The sequence below is a fragment of the Leopardus geoffroyi genome, chromosome C3 (genome assembly GCF_018350155.1).
Source record: "Leopardus geoffroyi isolate Oge1 chromosome C3, O.geoffroyi_Oge1_pat1.0, whole genome shotgun sequence".
NCBI lineage: Eukaryota > Metazoa > Chordata > Mammalia > Carnivora > Felidae > Leopardus > Leopardus geoffroyi.
The window spans coordinates 41,268,101-41,287,902 of NC_059338.1; the positions used below are offsets into that span (position 1 = coordinate 41,268,101).

The 19,802-nt window shown below is 40.4% G+C and overlaps 2 protein-coding genes across 6 annotated transcripts in view; one reads left to right on the forward strand and one right to left on the reverse strand.

The window, feature by feature from the left end:
• LOC123584896 (torsin-1A-interacting protein 2-like) overlaps positions 1 to 5,934 on the reverse strand; it is a 40,655-nt gene extending 34,721 nt beyond the window's left edge. Inside the window, exon 1 of one of the 2 annotated variants that reach the window (XM_045452548.1) lies at positions 5,729 to 5,934. The gene's annotated coding sequence lies outside the window, so the exon portion shown is untranslated. Of the gene's footprint in view, positions 1 to 4,967; positions 5,072 to 5,728 lie in introns of those variants that run through there. The other variant, XM_045452551.1, reaches the window with a different exon arrangement.
• Positions 13 to 19,802, forward strand: part of TOR1AIP1 (torsin 1A interacting protein 1) — a 49,006-nt gene continuing 29,216 nt past the window's right edge. For 2 of the 4 annotated variants that reach the window (XM_045452544.1, XM_045452546.1), the window contains exons 1-4: positions 13 to 5,127; positions 6,781 to 6,858; positions 12,888 to 12,947; positions 13,900 to 13,944. In XM_045452544.1, coding sequence (XP_045308500.1) covers positions 4,650 to 5,127; positions 6,781 to 6,858; positions 12,888 to 12,947; positions 13,900 to 13,944 — 661 coding nt within the window. In that variant the 5' untranslated portion in view covers positions 13 to 4,649. The remainder of the gene's footprint in view (positions 5,128 to 6,780; positions 6,859 to 12,887; positions 12,948 to 13,899; positions 13,945 to 19,802) is intronic. The other 2 variants (XM_045452545.1, XM_045452547.1) reach the window with 1 other exon arrangement.

Consider the following 19,802-nt stretch of genomic DNA (forward strand, 5'->3'; position numbering starts at 1 on the left):
GGAATGCTGGGACTGGTAGTCGGCCCGCCCCTCCTCCTCCCCAGTCTGCACGCCCCTCTCTCCACTCCCCACCCGCTGGCCAATGCCAGGGTGAGAGGCGTGGCGAATGTGCACCACAGAACCGCCTGGGACCATTATCCCTGCAATCCTACAATAAAGCGCGCATCTCTGCAAGACACCGGGGAACAACCCATGGAACCAGTACTGTGAGGGCACTACCCAATAATGCCCAGTACCAGTTAGACGTGGCTTGGAACTTGGCCTCTACCTTTACAAGGTGAGTGTCCTCAAACGAGTTGCTTAATCTAACCCTCAGTCTGCTCCTGTCAAACGGGGACAAGGCTACTTACAAACCTCATTTGTCCGTAAACATGCTAATGTACCTAACGGTACCTGCTAAGTTATAGTAATAAATGACGAAAAATAGCTATTATTTTGGTCAATCCCATAAATGTGCAGATTGAGAGATGGCAAGGAATTTAGCGAAGAACACACGATTGGTTAGGGGCAAATAAGTCTAAAACTTCTGTACCTGACGTACACTAACTCAAAACAACACAGAAGAAACCTACTCTCCTAAAGCTCAATTTCCCTTTCCTCTTTTTTTTTCTATAACACTTCTGACCAAAACACTATTTTACTTTGTTTTTTATCTGACCCCCGTGGAATATAAACTCCAAGGCAGGGAGGGTTGTCTTTGGTCTACTCTTTCACTACCATATCCCCAGTACCTAGAAGAGGGATTGTGTAGTACATTTCAGAAGATAAACATTTATTCGATTAATGATTCTTTATGTGGTGGTGATTTTTGGTGCCTTCATTTCTCAATCATTCTCTTTCAGCAAAAGTCACAGGATTCCTAAATACTGTTTAATAATTGACTGCAATTTCTAAATCAATAAAGAATAAGTGGAACAGTATTTACTATATCCTACTCATTTCATTGAATTTAACTTCACTTAATTTCAGTATAACACTTCCAGCTAGACATTTTCATTTGCAGTAACTGTCTAAAATACTTTCCATTTACTTGTGAGAATGGGAAATAAATGGAGTTGGCTACTATTTCTTGAACTTGCTTTAATATTTTAATTTTTTCCTTATTAGAAAAGAAGTGTTGGGGCCCCTGGGTGGCTCAGTAGGTTAAGTGTCTGACTTCGGCTCAGGTCATGATCTCACAGTTCATGGGTTCAAGCCCCTCGTCGGGCTCTGTGCTGACAACTCAGAGCCTGGAGCCTGCTTCAGATTCTGTGTCTCCCTCTCTCTCTGCCCCTCCCCTGTTCATACTCGGTCTCTCTTCAAAAATAAATAAAATGTTAAAAAAAAAAAAAAAAAAAAGGAACAGTGTTGCCTTTCTGCTAAGGTAATAGAGTTATTTTCCTATCTGACCAGATAGGTGATGATGCACAATGAATTGATAAATGCTTTCTAAGTAACTAGATTTCTGCTTACCCTAAAAACAAAAACAAACTTCATATACAAAAATTACATTATTTTAAAATAAACTGTGTCCTTTAAAATAGCTGCTTTTTGGGGCGCCTGGGTGGCGCAGTCGGTTAAGCGTCCTACTTCAGCCAGGTCACGATCTCGCAGTCCGTGAGTTCGAGCCCCGCGTCAGGCTCTGGGCTGATGGCTCAGAGCCTGGAGCCTGTTTCCGATTCTGTGTCTCCCTCTCTCTCTGCCCCTCCCCCGTTCATGCACTGTCTCTCTCTGTCCCAAAAATAAATAAATGTTGAAAAAAAAAATTAAAATAGCTGCTTTAAGGGTGCTCGGGTAGCTCAGTCACTTAAGTGTCCAATTGGGTTCAGGTCATGATCTCACGGTTCATGGGTTCGAGCCTGCATTGGGCTCCAAGCTGCCAGCGCAGAGACTGCTTGGAATTATAGCTCTCTTCCTCTCTGCCTCTTCCCAACTCACACTTTCTCTCAAAATAAATCCATAAACTTAAAAAAATAAAGAGAAGAGCGGTTTTAGAAATCCAGCGTCAACAACACTAGATTTCTAGACTCAGGCATAACAGCTAGGTATACAAATTGATGCCATTTAATCTGAATTATAATTTTTAATAGAGATCTTCCCTCATATATGGCAAATACCCTAAGGCTAAAGAATACACTCATTAATTTTTCATATATTTATCAAACATCTATGTTGGTACAGAATAAATGTTTGATAAATATATGAATTAAATGAGTGTATTCTTTGTTATAATCATTTCTTCTCTAACCTGTCTTCTCTTTTGAGCCACTGAATTCCTCCACATTTCTCACGTTCCCAAAGTAATTGTTTAACAACCAGAGCTCATGCCCCCTCTTGGTAATGGTGACCCAGCAAACCCCTTCCACTACTGGCTATGAATCTACTGCCTCTAACGTCAGGTCTTTTGGGGCCACTCTTACAGTTTGGAAAACATCTACAACAGAATATCTGGTTTCATAAGAGTTTAGCCTCACTTCACAGTTAGTGATGAAAGTTGGTGTTTGTAAGACTGCTAGGAGTGGGAGACAATCCTAGCCTATGCCAGGGCTAGGATTATGGATTATTGTCTAGACCAAAGAGGGAAAACCCTAAGCAAATATGTGTTAATGTTAAAGCTACCATGCCTCTGACTTTACTTAATGTTCTCATGATTTGTTTCTTTGGAAAGTGAAAGCCATTAGTTTCTTTCCTAAGCTTTTACAAGCATTTTAAAATTTCAAAACACCACCATACTGATTATTCAACAGGTAGAACCTCTCATCTTCTCTGATTATTCAGCAACATGTAGAACTTCTTGTCCTTTGTTTTTAAATATGTCCCCAAACCTAAGTTTTAAAGTTTGTATCCAAAGTGTCTATGTAGAGACTATACTGGTAAATGTTTTAAAGACGTACTTAATATGCACTGATGTTCATAATATGAACTTTGTATATTAACACTATTAAAGTTTTATATCCTTTAAAAATTACAAGAAAGAATTTTTACAATTATATGTTAATGAGCACTATAATAGGCACCTTACAGAGAAAGGGTTACTTAAATCGTGAATAAAAGCCAGGTATTACCAAGTATCAGTACTTTTCAGCATTTTATCGGAAAAGAATTAAGACTCACAAATTTTCCACATACAATACCACTTATCCCAAGCGGACAAAGGAGAATACTAGAGTTTTAATTTTCCCTTAAAAAGTTTAAAAAAAAAAAAAAAAGCAGCATCTCCTTTGATACAGTTCCTCCAGCTTCTTTGGCTATATTGTATATTGTAAACAGAAATAAACTACTGATCCTAACACTCTAAAACCTAGGTGACTCTCTAAAGCATGTAACTATCTAGCCAAATGTATGGACAATTAGTGAAAATATAATACACCTGAGGCTTTCATTAAATTGAAATTTGTGCCCAGTTTAAGCAAACGAATCACTGAAAAACATTCTAAGGTGATTTAAAATACTTGAAATAAACATCTTCCAAAATTTCAGAATGACTCAGTAATTGGTTTCCAAAATTACAATTTCTTAAACCTACTCACTAAAATAAGTTCTAGAAAGTCTTCCAAGACAAGTGTATATGTTTGAGGGAACAATCTTTTCTCTCAATTATTGACTTTCTATATATCTAAATTTGGCTAGTTACTGCAGGTTATCCACATCTGTAAATATGAAGAGTTGAAACAAACAGCTTTTATCATGCTTTCTTATTCAATAAACTAAACGCAAGAAACCCTAAATCAAAGTCAGTAGATCAAGTCATGCCCAGAATCAAAATAAGAATGGGCCAGAAGTTAAAATTACAGCGCTCTTATTTAATCAAAGTTATTTGTTCATCTCTCAACGTCCATAACACAGCACTAATAAGGTTTCTGAACAGTGCTGCTGGAATACAGCTTTAACACGAAAGCCAGGAATAAGACTGCATACATTCTGCAAATGGAAATCTACCCGAGCGTATACCTGCAGATACGACTTTGCACTCTCAACAGGTGACTTAAAATTTAAAACTGGCTGCCTTCACAAGGGGCTTAAAAACTAAGAAATTTCCAAGAAAAGATAGCCCTTGCAAAAGGATCTTTATATCATCACTCCAGTAATAAGTTTGGAAAGGCATGGCTAAGGTAGCCGTCGATCAAAAAGGTTCCAGGAAAACTGCGCAACAGCCTGGGGGCGAGGACCGAAACTTCTCCCCCCCCCCCCCCATCCCCGACTTTCGCTCGGCCTTCCCCCAGAAACTCGGAACAGGGGGCCAGGACCGGCGTCTCCTGCGTGCGGGCAACAGTTGCCACGAGCAGCTGGGCTCAGGAAAGGCAATTTGCCCAGCCAGTTGTCCCTTCTCCGTCGTCCCCTCCCACCTTCCCCCAAGGCCAAGGACAGCGACGTCGTCCTCCCTCTTCTCCTCCTCTTTGGTGCCTTCAGCCAGGAGGCGGGAGTGACCCGCAGCAGCTGACCCAGCATAGGCACTGCCTCTCCCACAGCCCTCAGGACACACCATGGGCCCAGAGGCGGGTTTGCAGCACAGCAGCGACGACGCAGGCGGAGGCCCCGGCGACTCTCAACTGCCTCCCTGACCGCCGCGAGCACCGCCCGACACCCCGAAAAGTCGTCGCCACCCACGGCAGGAGAATCTAAGGACCCCCAAACCACCTTCGCGATCGACTCAAGCTACGTCAACAACTATGGCGGGCGACGGGAGGCGGGCGGAGCCGGGGAGGGAAGGATGGGGGCTATACGTCACACCCCGGCCCCCCTTGCGGGAGGGTAGGCGCCGGCTCGCCCCTCAAAATGGCGGTGACAGTGACGCGCCTGCGTACGGAATTCCTTCGCCGTCGCGCCCCGGCCGGCGGGAAGTGAGGTTCTCGGAAGAGCCGCCAGAAGTGTACGGCGACTTCGAGCCCCGGGTAGCCAAGGAAAAGTCCCCGGCGAGAAGACGAGTCCCGCTAGAAGAGTTCCGGCCTGATTCTGAGAAAGAGGAAGTGAGAGAAAGCGCCTACTACCTTCGTTCTCGGCAGAGGAGGCAGCCGCGACTTCAGGAAGCCGAGGAGATGAAGACGCGAAGGACTACCCGTCTACAGCAACAGCAGTCACAGCAGCCTCTGCTAGAGCCGTCTCCGGTTACGACCAGGAGAGGGTTACGGGACCCTCATTCCTCTGAAGGTGAGACCGACGGAGGTAACAGTCTCCGCCGCGAGCCGGGGAGCGAGCGCAGGCGCGCGGGCGCGAGCGGTGTGTGCGCGTGTCGGGCGGGCGTAAGCTCCCGCCCAGCTCATCCCTGCCGGGGCTCCAGTGGCTCCGCGGCGCGGATAGACGGGCGCCCCCACGCGGGGTCCGCCCCGACCGCAGGCGGGCAAGAGGTGCAGGCGGCTGAGGGTTGGGTAGGCAGTCGTGCTGAGCGACCTGATCCGGGAGCTCTGCGCATCCCTGTGCGTCGAGCAGGGGCGTCCCGAATTGCCTTTATCTGCAGGCCGTCACGGAGGGTGGACGAGTTAGGTGGCAGGCGCGACATCAAAACACTTGGGACTCCGTTTCACTTCAGTTTCCTCTGTCCTGCGGATGTTGCTACCAAAGCCACTTCCATTTCCTCCTTTAACTCTGAAAAGCCAGAAGTTCCTAGCTGAGAGTTACGGTTCTAATGTAACCTTCCAGTCTTTTTCCAACGCTACCCAGGTCAGGGGAGAGGGAAGGGAAATTTGGGGAGTGGGCGTTTCAAGGGATAGAGTAGTTGATGAATTGATTGAGACCCCTCCCAGGTACTTACACCGAGGTGGGCTAAGTCAATTATCCTGAACTTTGAGCTGATCGCTCTGTCTCACGTGTGGTGATCTCTGCAAAAATTCGCCACTTGAGGTTCCTCAGTGTAACCTCATTGGTTAAGTAGCTTGACGAAACAGGATTCTTAGTTTTTATCTAAATGGGCCAAAAGGATGTTGACAAAGTGAGCGTATAGTTTTAGGTAAGTCACAGGTGAATCAACTCCCTTAAGCCATCCTCTCCCACCCACCTCCCTCTTCCCCTTCTAATCCTGAGTCACAGGTGAAGTTTTGTTTTAGCCTCACGTAAGGCACCTATGAGGTAAAAATCCGAGGGTTTGAATCACAATGGGATTACATAATTAGCGGTAAACCATTGATGGCCAGGAAAAGGAGGTGGATTTTCAGCTCAGAGCAGTCATAGGCAGCACATACCTATTGACACCTGAAGTGCTGACACGTTTGAAGATGCGTTGATGTGGAAAACTTTATGTTAAAGATGTGTAAGTTACTACTGGGTGTAGGGACTCAAGACAGTTTAGCTCATATATAGGTTAGTGTGTGTTTCTTTTAAGGTTAGAAACCTGAAGACAAAGATCCCATCATTGAAGTTAGGTTGTACCTCCTTCAGTATCTGAGGAATGCTTTGCACAAGTAGGCAATAAATGTTACATTATATGGACTCTGCCACAGAACCTGGTGCAGTGTTATCAGCTTTTTTAACACATGAAGGATTTACCTCTATTTTAGTAAAAAAATCTATAAGGGTCTAAACATTTTTCACTCCTCTGCTTTCTCCCACATCATTTCTGAAACTGTAGCCCATCTTTTAAATTTCTAAAGTAGTAGACTTTTATAGTAAAGCATCAAAGGTAAATAATTTGTTTTTATATTGCCTCAAGAGTAGTTAGACCCAAATTCCTAAGTTTTGGTAGGCTTAATTACACATTGCTAAAGAAATGAATTATGTGCATTTTTGCTTTTATATTACCATTAAGGTGCATAATCTGTACCAGATCATGTATTCTGAATTTTGACAGTTGTCATTTCTGTTCTTTAGAGGATGAACCATCTTCACAAACTATTTTAAGCCAAACAGTCTCAAAGAAAACTATCCAGAGGACACAAGAAATTCCAGGTAAGAAGAGTGATTTTATTTTTTGCCTTACCTGCCATCTTTTTCATTTCTTTTTTTTAATGTACACACTATAGCCTGGTTCATCAAGGGTCCCAAATCATAACTTATTCAGAATTACAGTGAATCTTCTCTATAGTTTATTGAGTTAAACCATATAGGTATATGTCAAGAAAAGATGGAATGGATACTTGAGCATCTACTAATTACGAGCCACTTTGGATATGGTAATTCATTCACATAACTCTGCAGGATAGATGTGCCCATTTTATAGGTGAGAAAACTGAAGCTCAGAGAAGCTAAGACCCTTCTCTATGTTTACATGATAATGTGACAGCCAAAATCGGCTCCAGATTTGTCTTCTTCAAAACCCTTTCATTTTCCCCAAGTACCTCATTGTCACTCTCCCATGTAATAATTAGCCACTCAGTGAAATTCATTAAGGGTGGTGTGAGTGAATATGTCTCACTACCTTCCATTTAAAATGGATTAAGTGGGGGCACCTGGCTGGCTTAGTCAGTGAATCGTGTGACTCTCGATCTCAGGGTGGTGAGTTCAAGCCCTACATTGGGCATGGGTCCTACTTAAAATAAATAAGAAACTAAAAATAAAATGGATTGAGTGATCTGTATAGTAAAATCATGGCATGATATGGTCAATATTTTATCAAATCTAAAATGTCATCAGTTGTAAGATCCACCATCGTTTTATGTACCACCTAGAAGGAAGAAATGCTGCCAGTTAAACTGTAACATCCCATAGATTGTATGATGCATTCCAATTTCAGAGATGTTAAAGACTTTTTTTTTTAAAGTTTATTTATTTTGAGAGAGAGTGAGCGCATGTGGGAGGGGCAGAGAGAGAGGGAGTGAGAGAATCCCAAGCAGGCTTCACACTGTCAGCACAGAGCCTGATATGGGGCTCGAACTAATGAATCGTGACATGGTGACCTGAGCCAAAACCAAGAGTCGGATGTTTAACGGACTGAGCTACCCAGGCACCCCACCCCCCTCAATTTCAGAGATGTTAAAGTGTAAAAACATTTGCATTTTGTTATCAATGTAACATAGACTTAGGCTATGTTGACAGTCTACTTAAGTTTTAAAAGCTGTTAAAACTCTTTTGGAAAGCAAGGAAATGGATTTAGTTCAGTTGCTAATGCTTAGTTCCTTTGGTTTTTAGTTCCGTTTATTTTCAGTCTGCTGTTTTTGATATTAAGAAAGTCCCACAACAGTAAAACTCCTATCTTGACTTGTTTCCTTAGCCATTGCTTCTAATAAGATTATGCTTTATGATTTGACCTATTCTGTCCTCAATTTAGAATAAGGTACATCTAGTTCAAGTTTAGTTCTAAGTAAACACGCCCTTTATATTTAATTCCTTGAATTGCCTATGTTACTGGGTTAAGATTATAAACTATCTTAGAAAAATGCTTTGAGGGGCGCCTGGGTGGCGCAGTCGGTTGAGCGTCCGACTTCAGCCAGGTCACGATCTCGCGGTCCGTGAGTTCGACCCCCGCGTCGGGCTCTGGGCTGATGGCTCAGAGCCTGGAGCCTGTTTCCGATTCTGTGTCTCCCTCTCTCTCTGCCCCTCCCCCGTTCATGCTCTGTCTCTCTCTGTCCCAAAAATAAATAAACGTTGAGAAAAATGCTTTGAGTAATAAATGCTATAGATTTTCCCAGCCATGTGGAAAAATCATATTCTTGAAATTTTATCATAGTATATTTATTTGCTTATCTCTTACACCTAGAGAAGCAAACTTTTCTAAAATTTAGAGTAAACGTATAAAAATTATGGTGTTAATTTAAGTAAATTGATAGAATGAAGACTGTTGAACACCAGCCTATAGACCATTATAAAACTGTTATATAATAAAATACCTTGAACAGTCTTTTGGAGTTCACATTAGGTCTATATTTAAGGACCACTAACGAGGTAATAATGTTGCATAATGTTGTGCAAAGCACACTGGACTTTGCTTGTGTTACCCACCCACCTTGAGACACGGGCCTTTATCCTATCATTTCCCCTGCCTAACCTGCAAGGCCACTGAGGAATGATACAGTGCATGCATATTTTATACACAGTAAAACACAGATACAAGGAGTCCCTCCCCCTCCCTGCCCCTTATGGCACTTTACAAGAGGTGTGAAGTTCATAAAGTTTTGCTTAAGCATTTCCTTTTCTCAAGAAGCTTATGTTATAATTAGAAATGGAAAAGAAAAAACATTTCTCAGTATAGATGATAAATTGATGGAACCTATGCATAAATTACCTGGAATGTATCAGTAGTGTAGCGTGCATATAAGTAGAAATGAGGATATTTACATCTTTGGGAGATTTGAGATATTAAGAATTCAGTGGTACATTTATTTATTTCTTTATTTATAAAAGAGCTTTTTTTAAGTTTGTTTATTTTGAGGGAAAGAGTGAACAGGGGAAGGACAGACAGAGATGGAGGAGAATCCCAAGCAGGCTCCATGCTGTCAGACGTGGGGCTTGAGCTCACGAACGGTGAGATCATTACCTGAGCTGAAATCAGGAGTCGATATTCAACCAACTTAGCCACCCAGGCGCCCCAAGAATTCAGTGGTACTTTTAAAAATCATCCTGCAAGGGCGCCTGGGTGGCTTGGTCGCTTAAGCGTCCGACTTCGGCTCAGGTCATGATCTCACAGTCCATGAGTTCGAGCCCTGCGTCGGGCTCTGTGCTGACAGCTCAGAGCCTGGAGCCTGTTTCAGATTCTGTGTCTCCCTCTCTCTCTGCCCCTCCCCTGTTCATGCTCTGTCTCTCTCTGTCTCAAAAATAAGTAAACGTTAAAAAAAAAAAAAAATTAAAAAAAAAATCATCCTGCATCTAGCACTTGGCATGCTTCAAGGAAAGAGTTCAGGGAATTACTGAACAAATGCTTATAATGTGTGTCTAGTGGAGGAATTATGTAAATAGTAGTCACTCTTTGATGGAGTACTACTTTAAGTAGGCCTTTCCCCTTATAGAATAATAGACTTTCTGTTTAACTTTCATGTTGAAAAATAGTGCTGTAATTGTATATAGGACCACTGGTGTGGACTGAGAGAAATCTATCCAAAGATACCCTTAAGAATAAAGACCAAAGCCAACGGGCCACCTTCTAAAACAACGTACTAAAGACAACTACATCATCTGCCTTCCTGTTTTTCTAAGCCAGGAGAAATACTGATTAGTTTAGAACAGGGATACAGATTGAACTCTTACTGTTTGAAGTTCCAGAATTGAAATGTTTTCACATTAAAATAGTCATTGAGGGGCGCCTGGGTGGCGCAGTCGGTTAAGCGTCCGACTTCAGCCAGGTCACGATCTCGCGGTCCGTGAGTTCGAGCCCCGCGTCGGGCTCTGGGCTGATGGCTCAGAGCCTGGAGCCTGTTTCCGATTCTGTGTCTCCCTCTCTCTCTGCCCCTCCCCCGTTCATGCTCTGTCTCTGTCCCAAAAATAAATAAAAACGTGGAAAAAAAAAATTAAAAAAAAAAAAAAAATAGTCATTGAGTTGTTCATTCAGTTCAGTCCATGTATGTATGTATGTATGTATTTATTTGTTTTAATGTTTATTCTTGAAAGAGGAAATTCTTGAGTGAGGGAGGAGCAGAGACAGAGAGAGGGAGATATAGAATCTGAAACAGGCTCCAGGCTCCAACCTGTCAGCACAGAGCCTGACGCAGGGTTTGAACTCACAAACTGTGAGATCATGACCTGAGCCAAAGTTGGACACTTTTAACAGACTGAGTCACCCAGGTGCCCCAGTCCATGTATTCTTACATAACTGTTCTGTGGTCAGATTCATTCCTTTCTGGAAATCATGGAACTAATTTTACAATATAAAATTATATTGGGAGAACTTCATTTACTTTTCCTAAAGTTAAATAGGTATTTTTGTTCCAACAGTTGTGGTTTCTAGTTAAATGATCATAGATAATTATTTTTGAATATCTACCATTTTGTCATGAACATTTGATTCTCTGGCTGCTGAACATTTGATTTTTTTGGAGTATTCGTTCTCTAGATCTTTACTGAGTACCTATTTTATGCCAGTCCCCATGCTAGATGCTGGGGGTGCAGCAGTGAGCAAAAGCAGACAAGGGAAGAAGATTGCTACAAAATAAGGGTACTTGCTCTTTTATTCTTTAATAATATCTCTCTTTGGTACTCTGTCTCCTTGAAGCATCTTCTCTAAGGATATGTACATAATAGAGCATACAGGAAATACTTCTTTTTTTAAAAAAAAAAAATTTTTTTTAACGTTTATTTATTTTTGAGACAGAGACAGAGCATGAACGGGGGAGGGTCAGAGAGAGGGAGACACAGAATCTGAAACAGGCTCCAGGCTCTGAGCTGTCAGCACAGAGCCCGATGTGGGGCTCGAACTCACAGACCGCGAGATCATGACCTGAGCCAAAGTCGGCCGCTTAACTGACTGAGCCACCCAGGCGCCCCCAGGAAATACTTCTTAAAAGATAGGGGAAAAAAATAGTAATTGATGTCTATAGATTAAGTTGAGTTTTAGGTTTTAATTAAGCCTGATAAAGGTGAGAATGCAGAAGAGAAAAAGAGGAAAGTAGTTGTAATAATGGGATTATGAACATGTACAAAATTTATTTTAAAAGCTTTTTTTATAAGTTTTAAATACCTGATATTTGAAATACTAGCAACTGAGATAGATATTTCATAGAATCTTACAGCTGGAAGATTTAGGGAATTCATCTACCCAAAGTCTCTATCAATGCAAGTATCCCTTTGTTAGCATCCATTCATATACTCCCTGATCATTTTCAGTGAGGTGAAAATCATTCCCTCACTATCTGTTCTGTTTTGGAGACAACATTAATAACTTAAGTAATTAAAAGCTAACTTTTCTCTTACTTTCTGTGTGTTGATCTTAGTTCTGCCTTTTTGAGCTACAGAAGTTTAATTGCTTTTCTACATCTCTGTCTTTAAGATATATAGAAACATGTTCAATAAGTGTTTTTCGAACAAACAAGTGCCTGGCCCATCACAGTATCTCTTCTGGATACTCTTAATGGGGAAATTGCGTGAAGTCAGTTTTGTAAAAACAAACATAGGCAGTCAGTGTAATGGCGGGGACCAGTGATAACCAGTTCAGAATGGTTTTCACTGTTCTCCTACAGCGCCAAACACAATGTTGTTGTTGTTGTTGTTGTTGTTTTTAAGTTTCATTTATTTTGAGAGAGAGAGCATGTGCACATGTGCAGGGGAGGGACAGAGAAAGGGAGAGAGAGAGAATCCCAAGCAGGCTTCACACTGTCAGTGCAGAGCCTGATGTGCTCAAACTCACAAATCATGAGATCATGACCTGAGCCAAAATCAGGAGTCTGATGCTTAACCAACCGAGCCACTCAGGGGCTCCATGATGTTTTTTATAAAGACAAATGAAACAAACATAATATAATCCAAATTCAGATATATATTGGACTTTAGATAATGTTGTTTGATTTTTTTGAGAACACATCTTGGCTTTCTAGGTTAACATTTTATATGATGGGATTGGCTTCCCCATTAGCCCTATACCATTGAACCATAGACAGTCTGAAACCCTGGCTAATGGTAACACTTTATTTAAGTTAGAGTTTACATTTCCTGAACACACACACAGGGTTAAATAGTTGGAGGTACTATATTAACTCTCAGGAAGTTAACCCCTAAATTAAAGTATGCCATGAATAATCCATAATGAGGATAAGCCTCAAATGGAATAATTGAGTTGGTGCTACAGTACAAATTTGGTTCTCATATGAGAAATTTAGAAGAGTTTTATTTAGTATTCCTTATATAAATGTGATCTGCTGAGAAAAATTGCATATTTTTTCTATCATGTTCATAAATTTTTTATGGCAGGAAATTGGTAGTTCAGTTTTACATTCCCATACTTAAAATAATGAAGGGTTCAGAAAAACCTTTGTTGAATAAATAGATAATTGTATAATAAATCTAGTATGTTTGACATTTTATATATTTTTTAATGTTCTTTCTTCCTATATTAGTGCTGAGTGAAGATCCTGTAATTAGCCTGTGTAGACGCCCCCTAAGAAGCCCAAGACCTGGTAAGAGATTGTTTTGTCTGGTGGTTTAAATGTTTTATAAATATAGCTTTATTTTTAAATAGGTTAGTACATGTATTCATATGGTTAGAAATTTAAAAGTTACTATAAATACATGGTAAAAATCTCCCTGTCCCTCTGTCCTTTACCCACCTGGCCTCCTCATTAGAGGGAACCAGTGTTTTCAGTTTCTTAGGTCTTTTTTTAGGGATATTTAATGGAGCTACAAAGAAATTCATGCATAAATGATATTTTCCTTCCTTTTATCACAAATGTTAGCCCAATAAACACTCTTTTCTGTACCTTCTTATTGTGTTTTTATTTTTACTTAATCTATTGAGACATCTTTCCATACATATGTGTATGTGTGTATATATGTGTACATACATATATATATATACATATGTATGTACACATATATATATAAAGGCCTTCCTCATTGTTTTTAAGAGGTTTCTATGATTCTTTTTGTTAGTATGATGATTTTAAACTAGGATCAGGGCCTTTTTATTCTTCCCAGCATAATGCTAATAAAAAAATCAAGACCGAGGCTTTATAGCTCAGTGCTATCAAATTTTTCTGCCTCACTTACATTTCTTTTTGATGAAAACCTCTAACAAGTATTGCCCTTAAGTTGATTTCATGACTGTGAGAGATAACCAATAAAGGCATCCAAGCAGTCTACTTCTGCTTCCTTGTCAGAGTTCATTAGCACATAAGGGTGCTTTATCATGGGAACTAAAGAAGAACCTTATTTATCTTCACATTAGGTTTCTACTTCTTGATCCTTCTCTTTAAGAAAGAATTAGGATGGGTTTTTTTTGATAGATAACTGTCGTTTTAAGTATTACAATGACAAAGATCTGTTAAGGTTTTGATGATGAACCTGTGGTAAAGGACCACATGATGCATTTCCTCTTAAGCTCTAATCATTTTCTTGCTATCTCTCTTGCAGATTCGGCATACAAAACAAATGGAAATACTAAAATGAGTGAATTAGGTTTGTTTATCTCTAATTCTTACAGGTTCTTTTCAAGGGTTCTGAGGATCAGAACACAGGAGTATACACAGTTGGTCACTGGCTTGAGAATATTTCTTTGTTCATTTTCTCAGCTTGTGGGACACTGTGCCTATGGCTATGACCTTTCTTATTGCCCTGATTCTTATTCTGTCTGAAATTATGTCTTTTGTTATTTAAGTTCATATAGGAACATGTAATACAAACACATTTTAATTTTTATTAGACTTTGTTAAATTCATATTTCTATGAGAAAAAGGAATATCAGCTTACCAATTCATAGTTTTTCTTGAGTTAGAAAGTGAATTAGAGATTCACTTTCCAGTGTTTGCTTTGGTGTAGGACATGAGATACCCAGATCCACAGCGTTTAGAGAACCTACATTGATTGTGGTTAGACTTAGTTTTAAGTTACAGTATTTTTCTAAATTTAGAGATGAGTCAAAACGAAGGAAACTTCCCCTTTTTTAAAAAAATAGCTGCAACTTTTTTAAAATTCATCTTTCCGTTAAACTCGGGTTGACTTCTTGGAGACTTCAGGATAGTGTCTGAAAGTGATCCTTACAGTATGCAGTTCATCATGTGTACTGGTACCCAGTAGAGTTTCTCAAGTGCTTTATTTAAAAACTTAAAAAAATTTTTTAAGTCATAGTTTCTTAATTGGTAAAGAACTTGAAGTTGAAATAATCCACTTTTACTCTTTATGCTAGAGTTAGAAATGATTTTTATAAGTACTTTACAGTGAGAAGTAACTTTTTAAGAGTGCTTTCCAGTTTAAAGAACATTTCTGTGGGATTAACAGAAAATGGCCTCCTCTGATTCTTTTTTTTTTTAATTTTTTTTTTTCAACGTTTATTTATTTTTGGGACAGAGAGAGACAGAGCATGAACGGGGGAGGGGCAGAGAGAGAGGGAGACACAGAATCCGAAGCAGGCTCCAGGCTCTGAGCCATCAGCCCAGAGCCCGACGCGGGGCTCGAACTCACGGACCGCGAGATCGTGACCTGGCTGAAGTCGGACGCTTAACCGACTGCGCCACCCAGGCGCCCCCTCTGATTCTTTTTTATAGTAATGTTAGTACCTCTTAGAATATCAAAAATGACTGTTCATGGAGCTCGAATACTAGTAATATCCCCAGACTGTTCTTTATACTCCTTCCTGCTGCCCCACTCTGCCTCTGTTCTCAAAAGCATATTGGCATTGAATAATCTTAAAGGTACCACTCTTAAAGGTGTCTATGCTGTGAGTCAGCCTCTAGTTAAAATCTGACCTGCAATCCTGTTTTTGCACAGCCTGTGAACTAAGAAAAGAGACCTTGTGTGGCTAGCAAAGCCTCAAATATGTTTACTATTTGACCCTTTATGGAAAAAGCTTACCGCTCCCTGGTTTATACCGGTGGCAGGAATAAAGACAGCAAATCACCCAAACAGTCATTTGTTTGTTCTAAGAGTAAATTCAGAGAGTTACATACTTGCCTCAACATAGATTTTTTTTTTTTATAGCACTCCACTCTAGCCTGTACTGACAGTGTAAGAAGACGGGAGACGCACGGACTCTTGTGTTCTGTCTAGTCTTCTCTTTGAGAAAGCATCAGAGTCTCATTTGTGAAATCTTCATGTCTTTGTCCCCAGACAGAATACAAAGTATGAGTTCCTTGAGTATCCTTCACTTCACTGCTCACGCCAACACATTCAATAAGTCTCTAGGAATAGAAAACCTTATAGTACAGATATACCTGGAACTTTGTGTTTTCCTTTAAAACTGTAGCTGAGGAAAGGAAAGTGGTATAATTAGTGGTTTGTCTCTGCCTGAAGAGATGGTTGTATGTGATCTATTCTTACAACAAACAAGTGCCCTAGGTCTTCTGAAAGTCCTTTTATTAGTTGGTTGAGATCATTGGAAAAGTGGTACCTCCTTAACAGCTCCTTTATTTATTGCCATTTGTCTACTAAATGCCACAGCCTTTATATTTTTGTTTTTCTTTTGGGCCCACTTTATTTGGGAGCCGGGTGGCGAGGGCTCTAGGCCTCCTGGGCCCACAGCAGTGCTCACTGGCACGTGCCGTGCCACCCAGAGCAGCATACCGCTCCATGCTGTGGCCTGAGTACCACAGGCAGCTCACACCGCCAGAGAACAGGGGGCTGACGGTCCGTAGCTCCTTCGGCCACAGCTGGTTGAGGGCGACCCCCTTGGTCTAGACCGTGAAGACGGCTTTCTCAGAGGTCTTGTGGGCCCGGTGAAATCGCATCCCTTTGTGGACCAGGTGTAGGTGAGGTCAGTGGCCAGTATGTCAGAAGTAAGAGCCAGTGCCATGTTCTCACTGTGAATCTGGGGGACACCAGTTGGGGGAGTGGTGGGTCCTGGGGACCCTAGGTGGTGAAGCTGCCACCCCAGGCCCAAGGCTAAACCCCCCCACGACCCCACCAACCTTACCCAGGATGTCCCCAGCTTTGAGAAGATCTACTGTGACCCAGCCTATTCTCTCTCTGTTTTGCCACAACTTTTATAATATTTTAACTTTTTTTTAATTGAAGGTATTATTACTCCAAATAAGAGTTGAATTTCTCAAAGCTTCTGCATAAGCATAGGGAAGAATAATACCTTTTTTAAAAAAAAAGTATTTTAACCTACACGTAGAAGCCAAGAGGTTTAAAATAAAGGAAGATGAATGCAAAACAGGGAAATAAAATGAAAACTTCTCATGTGGTACTAAATGCTACTGATTCATCATCAGATTGTATTTAAATATTTATGCATTCTTTGTAGCTTGGGTTAAAAAGGTGAGAATGTAGAATGTTTAAAACCTTGCATGAAACCTCATTATTAAGCACTAATTTCACACTATTTTCTTGAGTTGTTAAGTCATGTTTTTTTTGTCATGGTATGAACAATTTTAGCAAAAGTCTTAAAGGTTTTTATTCTGTGATACAAAAGTCTATTCATTTATTAAACAAACATTTATTTTTAACCACCTTCTGTTTGTATCAGTGACTGGCCTAAATGCTGGAACCATAAAAAGCCATGATAATTTTTTCCCCTAGCTCTTAGAGTACATGATAATGGAAAAAAAAAAAGAAAAAAAAAACCAAGTTAGATAAATTAATGTTGTAAGTGTTAAAATGGTGGTATATGTATTTGATAGCCTAGAAGAGAAGTGCCTTATTCTGCAGGAGAGGTTGGGAAGGTTTCATGGAGGAAATGGCATTTAGGAGGACTTGAAATTCCTGACCTTCATGTACCAGAATGAAAACCACAGTTAAAAAGTCTATAGCCAAGACAACGAGTAGACTGATAACAATGATGATTATTGTCAAATGTATAGAACATGTAATTCATAAGATATTATTGGATTATGCATAAGGCACAATATTAGTAATAATATTGAAGACAGCCTTGTTTAACAAGTTATTGTTCACCCTTTGAATATTACTGATATTGTTAGCAACATAAAATTCTTTTAAAAAAATTTTTTTAAGTTTATTTATTTATTTTGAGAGAGAGACAGCATGAGTGGGGAAGGGGAAGAGAGAGAGGGAGAGAGAGAATTCCAAGCAGGCTCCATGCCACCAGTACAGAGCCTGATGTGGGGCTTGAACTCACAAAGCCACGAGATCATGACCGGAGCTGAAACCAAGAGTCAGACGCTTAACCAACTGAACTACTTAGGCGCCCCAGAAACATAAAATTCTAAAGAAAAGACTTTTGGACACTAGATTAAAGTGTTCAGAAATCCACGATGTATTAAATACTTGAAATATAATGATATAAAAAATAAATGGGGAGCTCCCTTATATAAGTCGGTTAAAAAAAATTCTTAAATTCTCCCCATGCTAATTGGACAACACATACATAAACAATAAAGGAGATTTAATTTTACTTTTATATGAGTGATTAATTACTAGGTGATTTGGCTCTGAACAAATTGACCTGGAGTTTAAAAAGTACATGGAAATAAATTATATCAGGATCAAAAAGGGAGGGATTACTGCACTATTCATTTTCTTTCTGGTGACTCAGTGAAGAAACACACAGATTCTAAAATCAGTTTAGCCTAAAATTTTGCTATACCAAATAATTTTTAAACTATATAAAACATAATGTTCAAATATAGTTGTAACTTTAGCAAAGCTACTGTTACATCTTATTTTTTAAGTTTATTTATTATTTTGAGAAAAAGAACATGTGTATGCCCAAGTGAGGGAGGAGCAGAGGGGAAGAAAGAGGGACTCCCAGATGGGCTCAGACTCACAAACTGCGAGATCATGACCTGAGCCGAAATCAGATGCATAACTGACTGAGCCACCCAGGCTCCCTGCAAAGCTCTATTTTAAACGAGTTAACACTTAGAAGTTATTGGAATCTCTTGTATTAGAAGAGTTCAGCCCTCAGCCTTTTCTTTGTCATTAATTCAAAAAATTATTGAGAGAGACTTTTGGTTTTCCTCCTGTTCCACGTGTAAGAAGCTAACCTAGCAACGAATAAACACAGCTAAAGATTCAAAAGCTCTTTTTTGGATCTGTGAGGAAGGAGAGAACGCAGGGCAAACCCCTGCCCTCAAAGTTGGAGAGAGATGCAAATACAGGAAATTGTGGCTTATCAAGAGCTCAGGCTCAAAAGTGGAGATGTCTCCAGGAACCAGTTCTGGGGTAGCAAAATCTGAACTGTAACTGATGAACTGCAGGAGGCTTGGTGTGCAGAAGTCTGAGTTAAATATTCCAAGGGGACCCAGTCATGGGGAGTACCCCACTAGATTTTGAGGTATACCTCAAGGGGCTCGACCAAATTCCCATAGTAAATATCAGAGAAAAGTCCCCTCATGCTTCAGCGAGGGTGGGGGGGAAGAATCAGCACTCTGTTCTTAATAAGGCCTGCCTTCAGGGCAATCTAGTTACCCAGAACCTGACCTACTGGGGTATTATCAGCCCAACTGACCTGGGGAAAGGAAAATACTCTATTCCAGGCCACCGTAGACAACATGTCCCACCTAAGGAGAAAAGAAAAACATTGAGAGCCATTTGTGGCATAAATTCACTAAGAGACTAAGACCTAATTATAGGACTATGAAGCCCTTTCCCTTTCTCTGGACCTCATCATCACATTACTAGAGACCTCGTTACAGAAGTTCCTTTTACCCAGTACCTCATGTCCACCATCAAGACAAAATCTTAACATTAAGATATGGTATCAAGACATAATGAAAGGCAAAAAAACAATTTGAAGAGACAAAGCCAACATCCGAACCAGTATGGCAAGGGTGTTGGAAATATCAGACCAGAAATTTAAAACGACTAAGATTAGTATGCTAGGGATTCTTTTTTTTTTTTTTTAATTTTTTTTTTCAATGTTTATTTATTTTTGGGACAGAGAGAGACAGAGCATGAACGGGGGAGGGGCAGAGAGAGAGAGAGACACAGAATCAGAAACAGGCTCCAGGCTCTGAGCCATCAGCCCAGAGCCCGACGCGGGGCTCGAACTCACGGACCGCAAGATCGTGACCTGGCTGAAGTCGGACGCTTAACCGACTGCGCCACCCAGGCGCCCCAGTATGCTAGGGATTCTAATGGATAAAGTAGCATGCACAAACAGATGGACAATGTAAGCAGAGAGGGAAATCCTAGGAAGCAAAAAGAAATGCAAGGGATTCAAAATCACTGTAATAGAAATGAATGCCTTTGATAGACATATTAGACTGGACTTGGCTGAGGAAAAAATTTCTGTGCTAGAGGGCATATTGATAGAATCCTCAAATAAATGATAATGTGATAGAGGTGTTAACCAGTGCTATGGTGGTAATCAATATATAAATGTATCAAGTTAACATCTACACATACTTACACAGTGT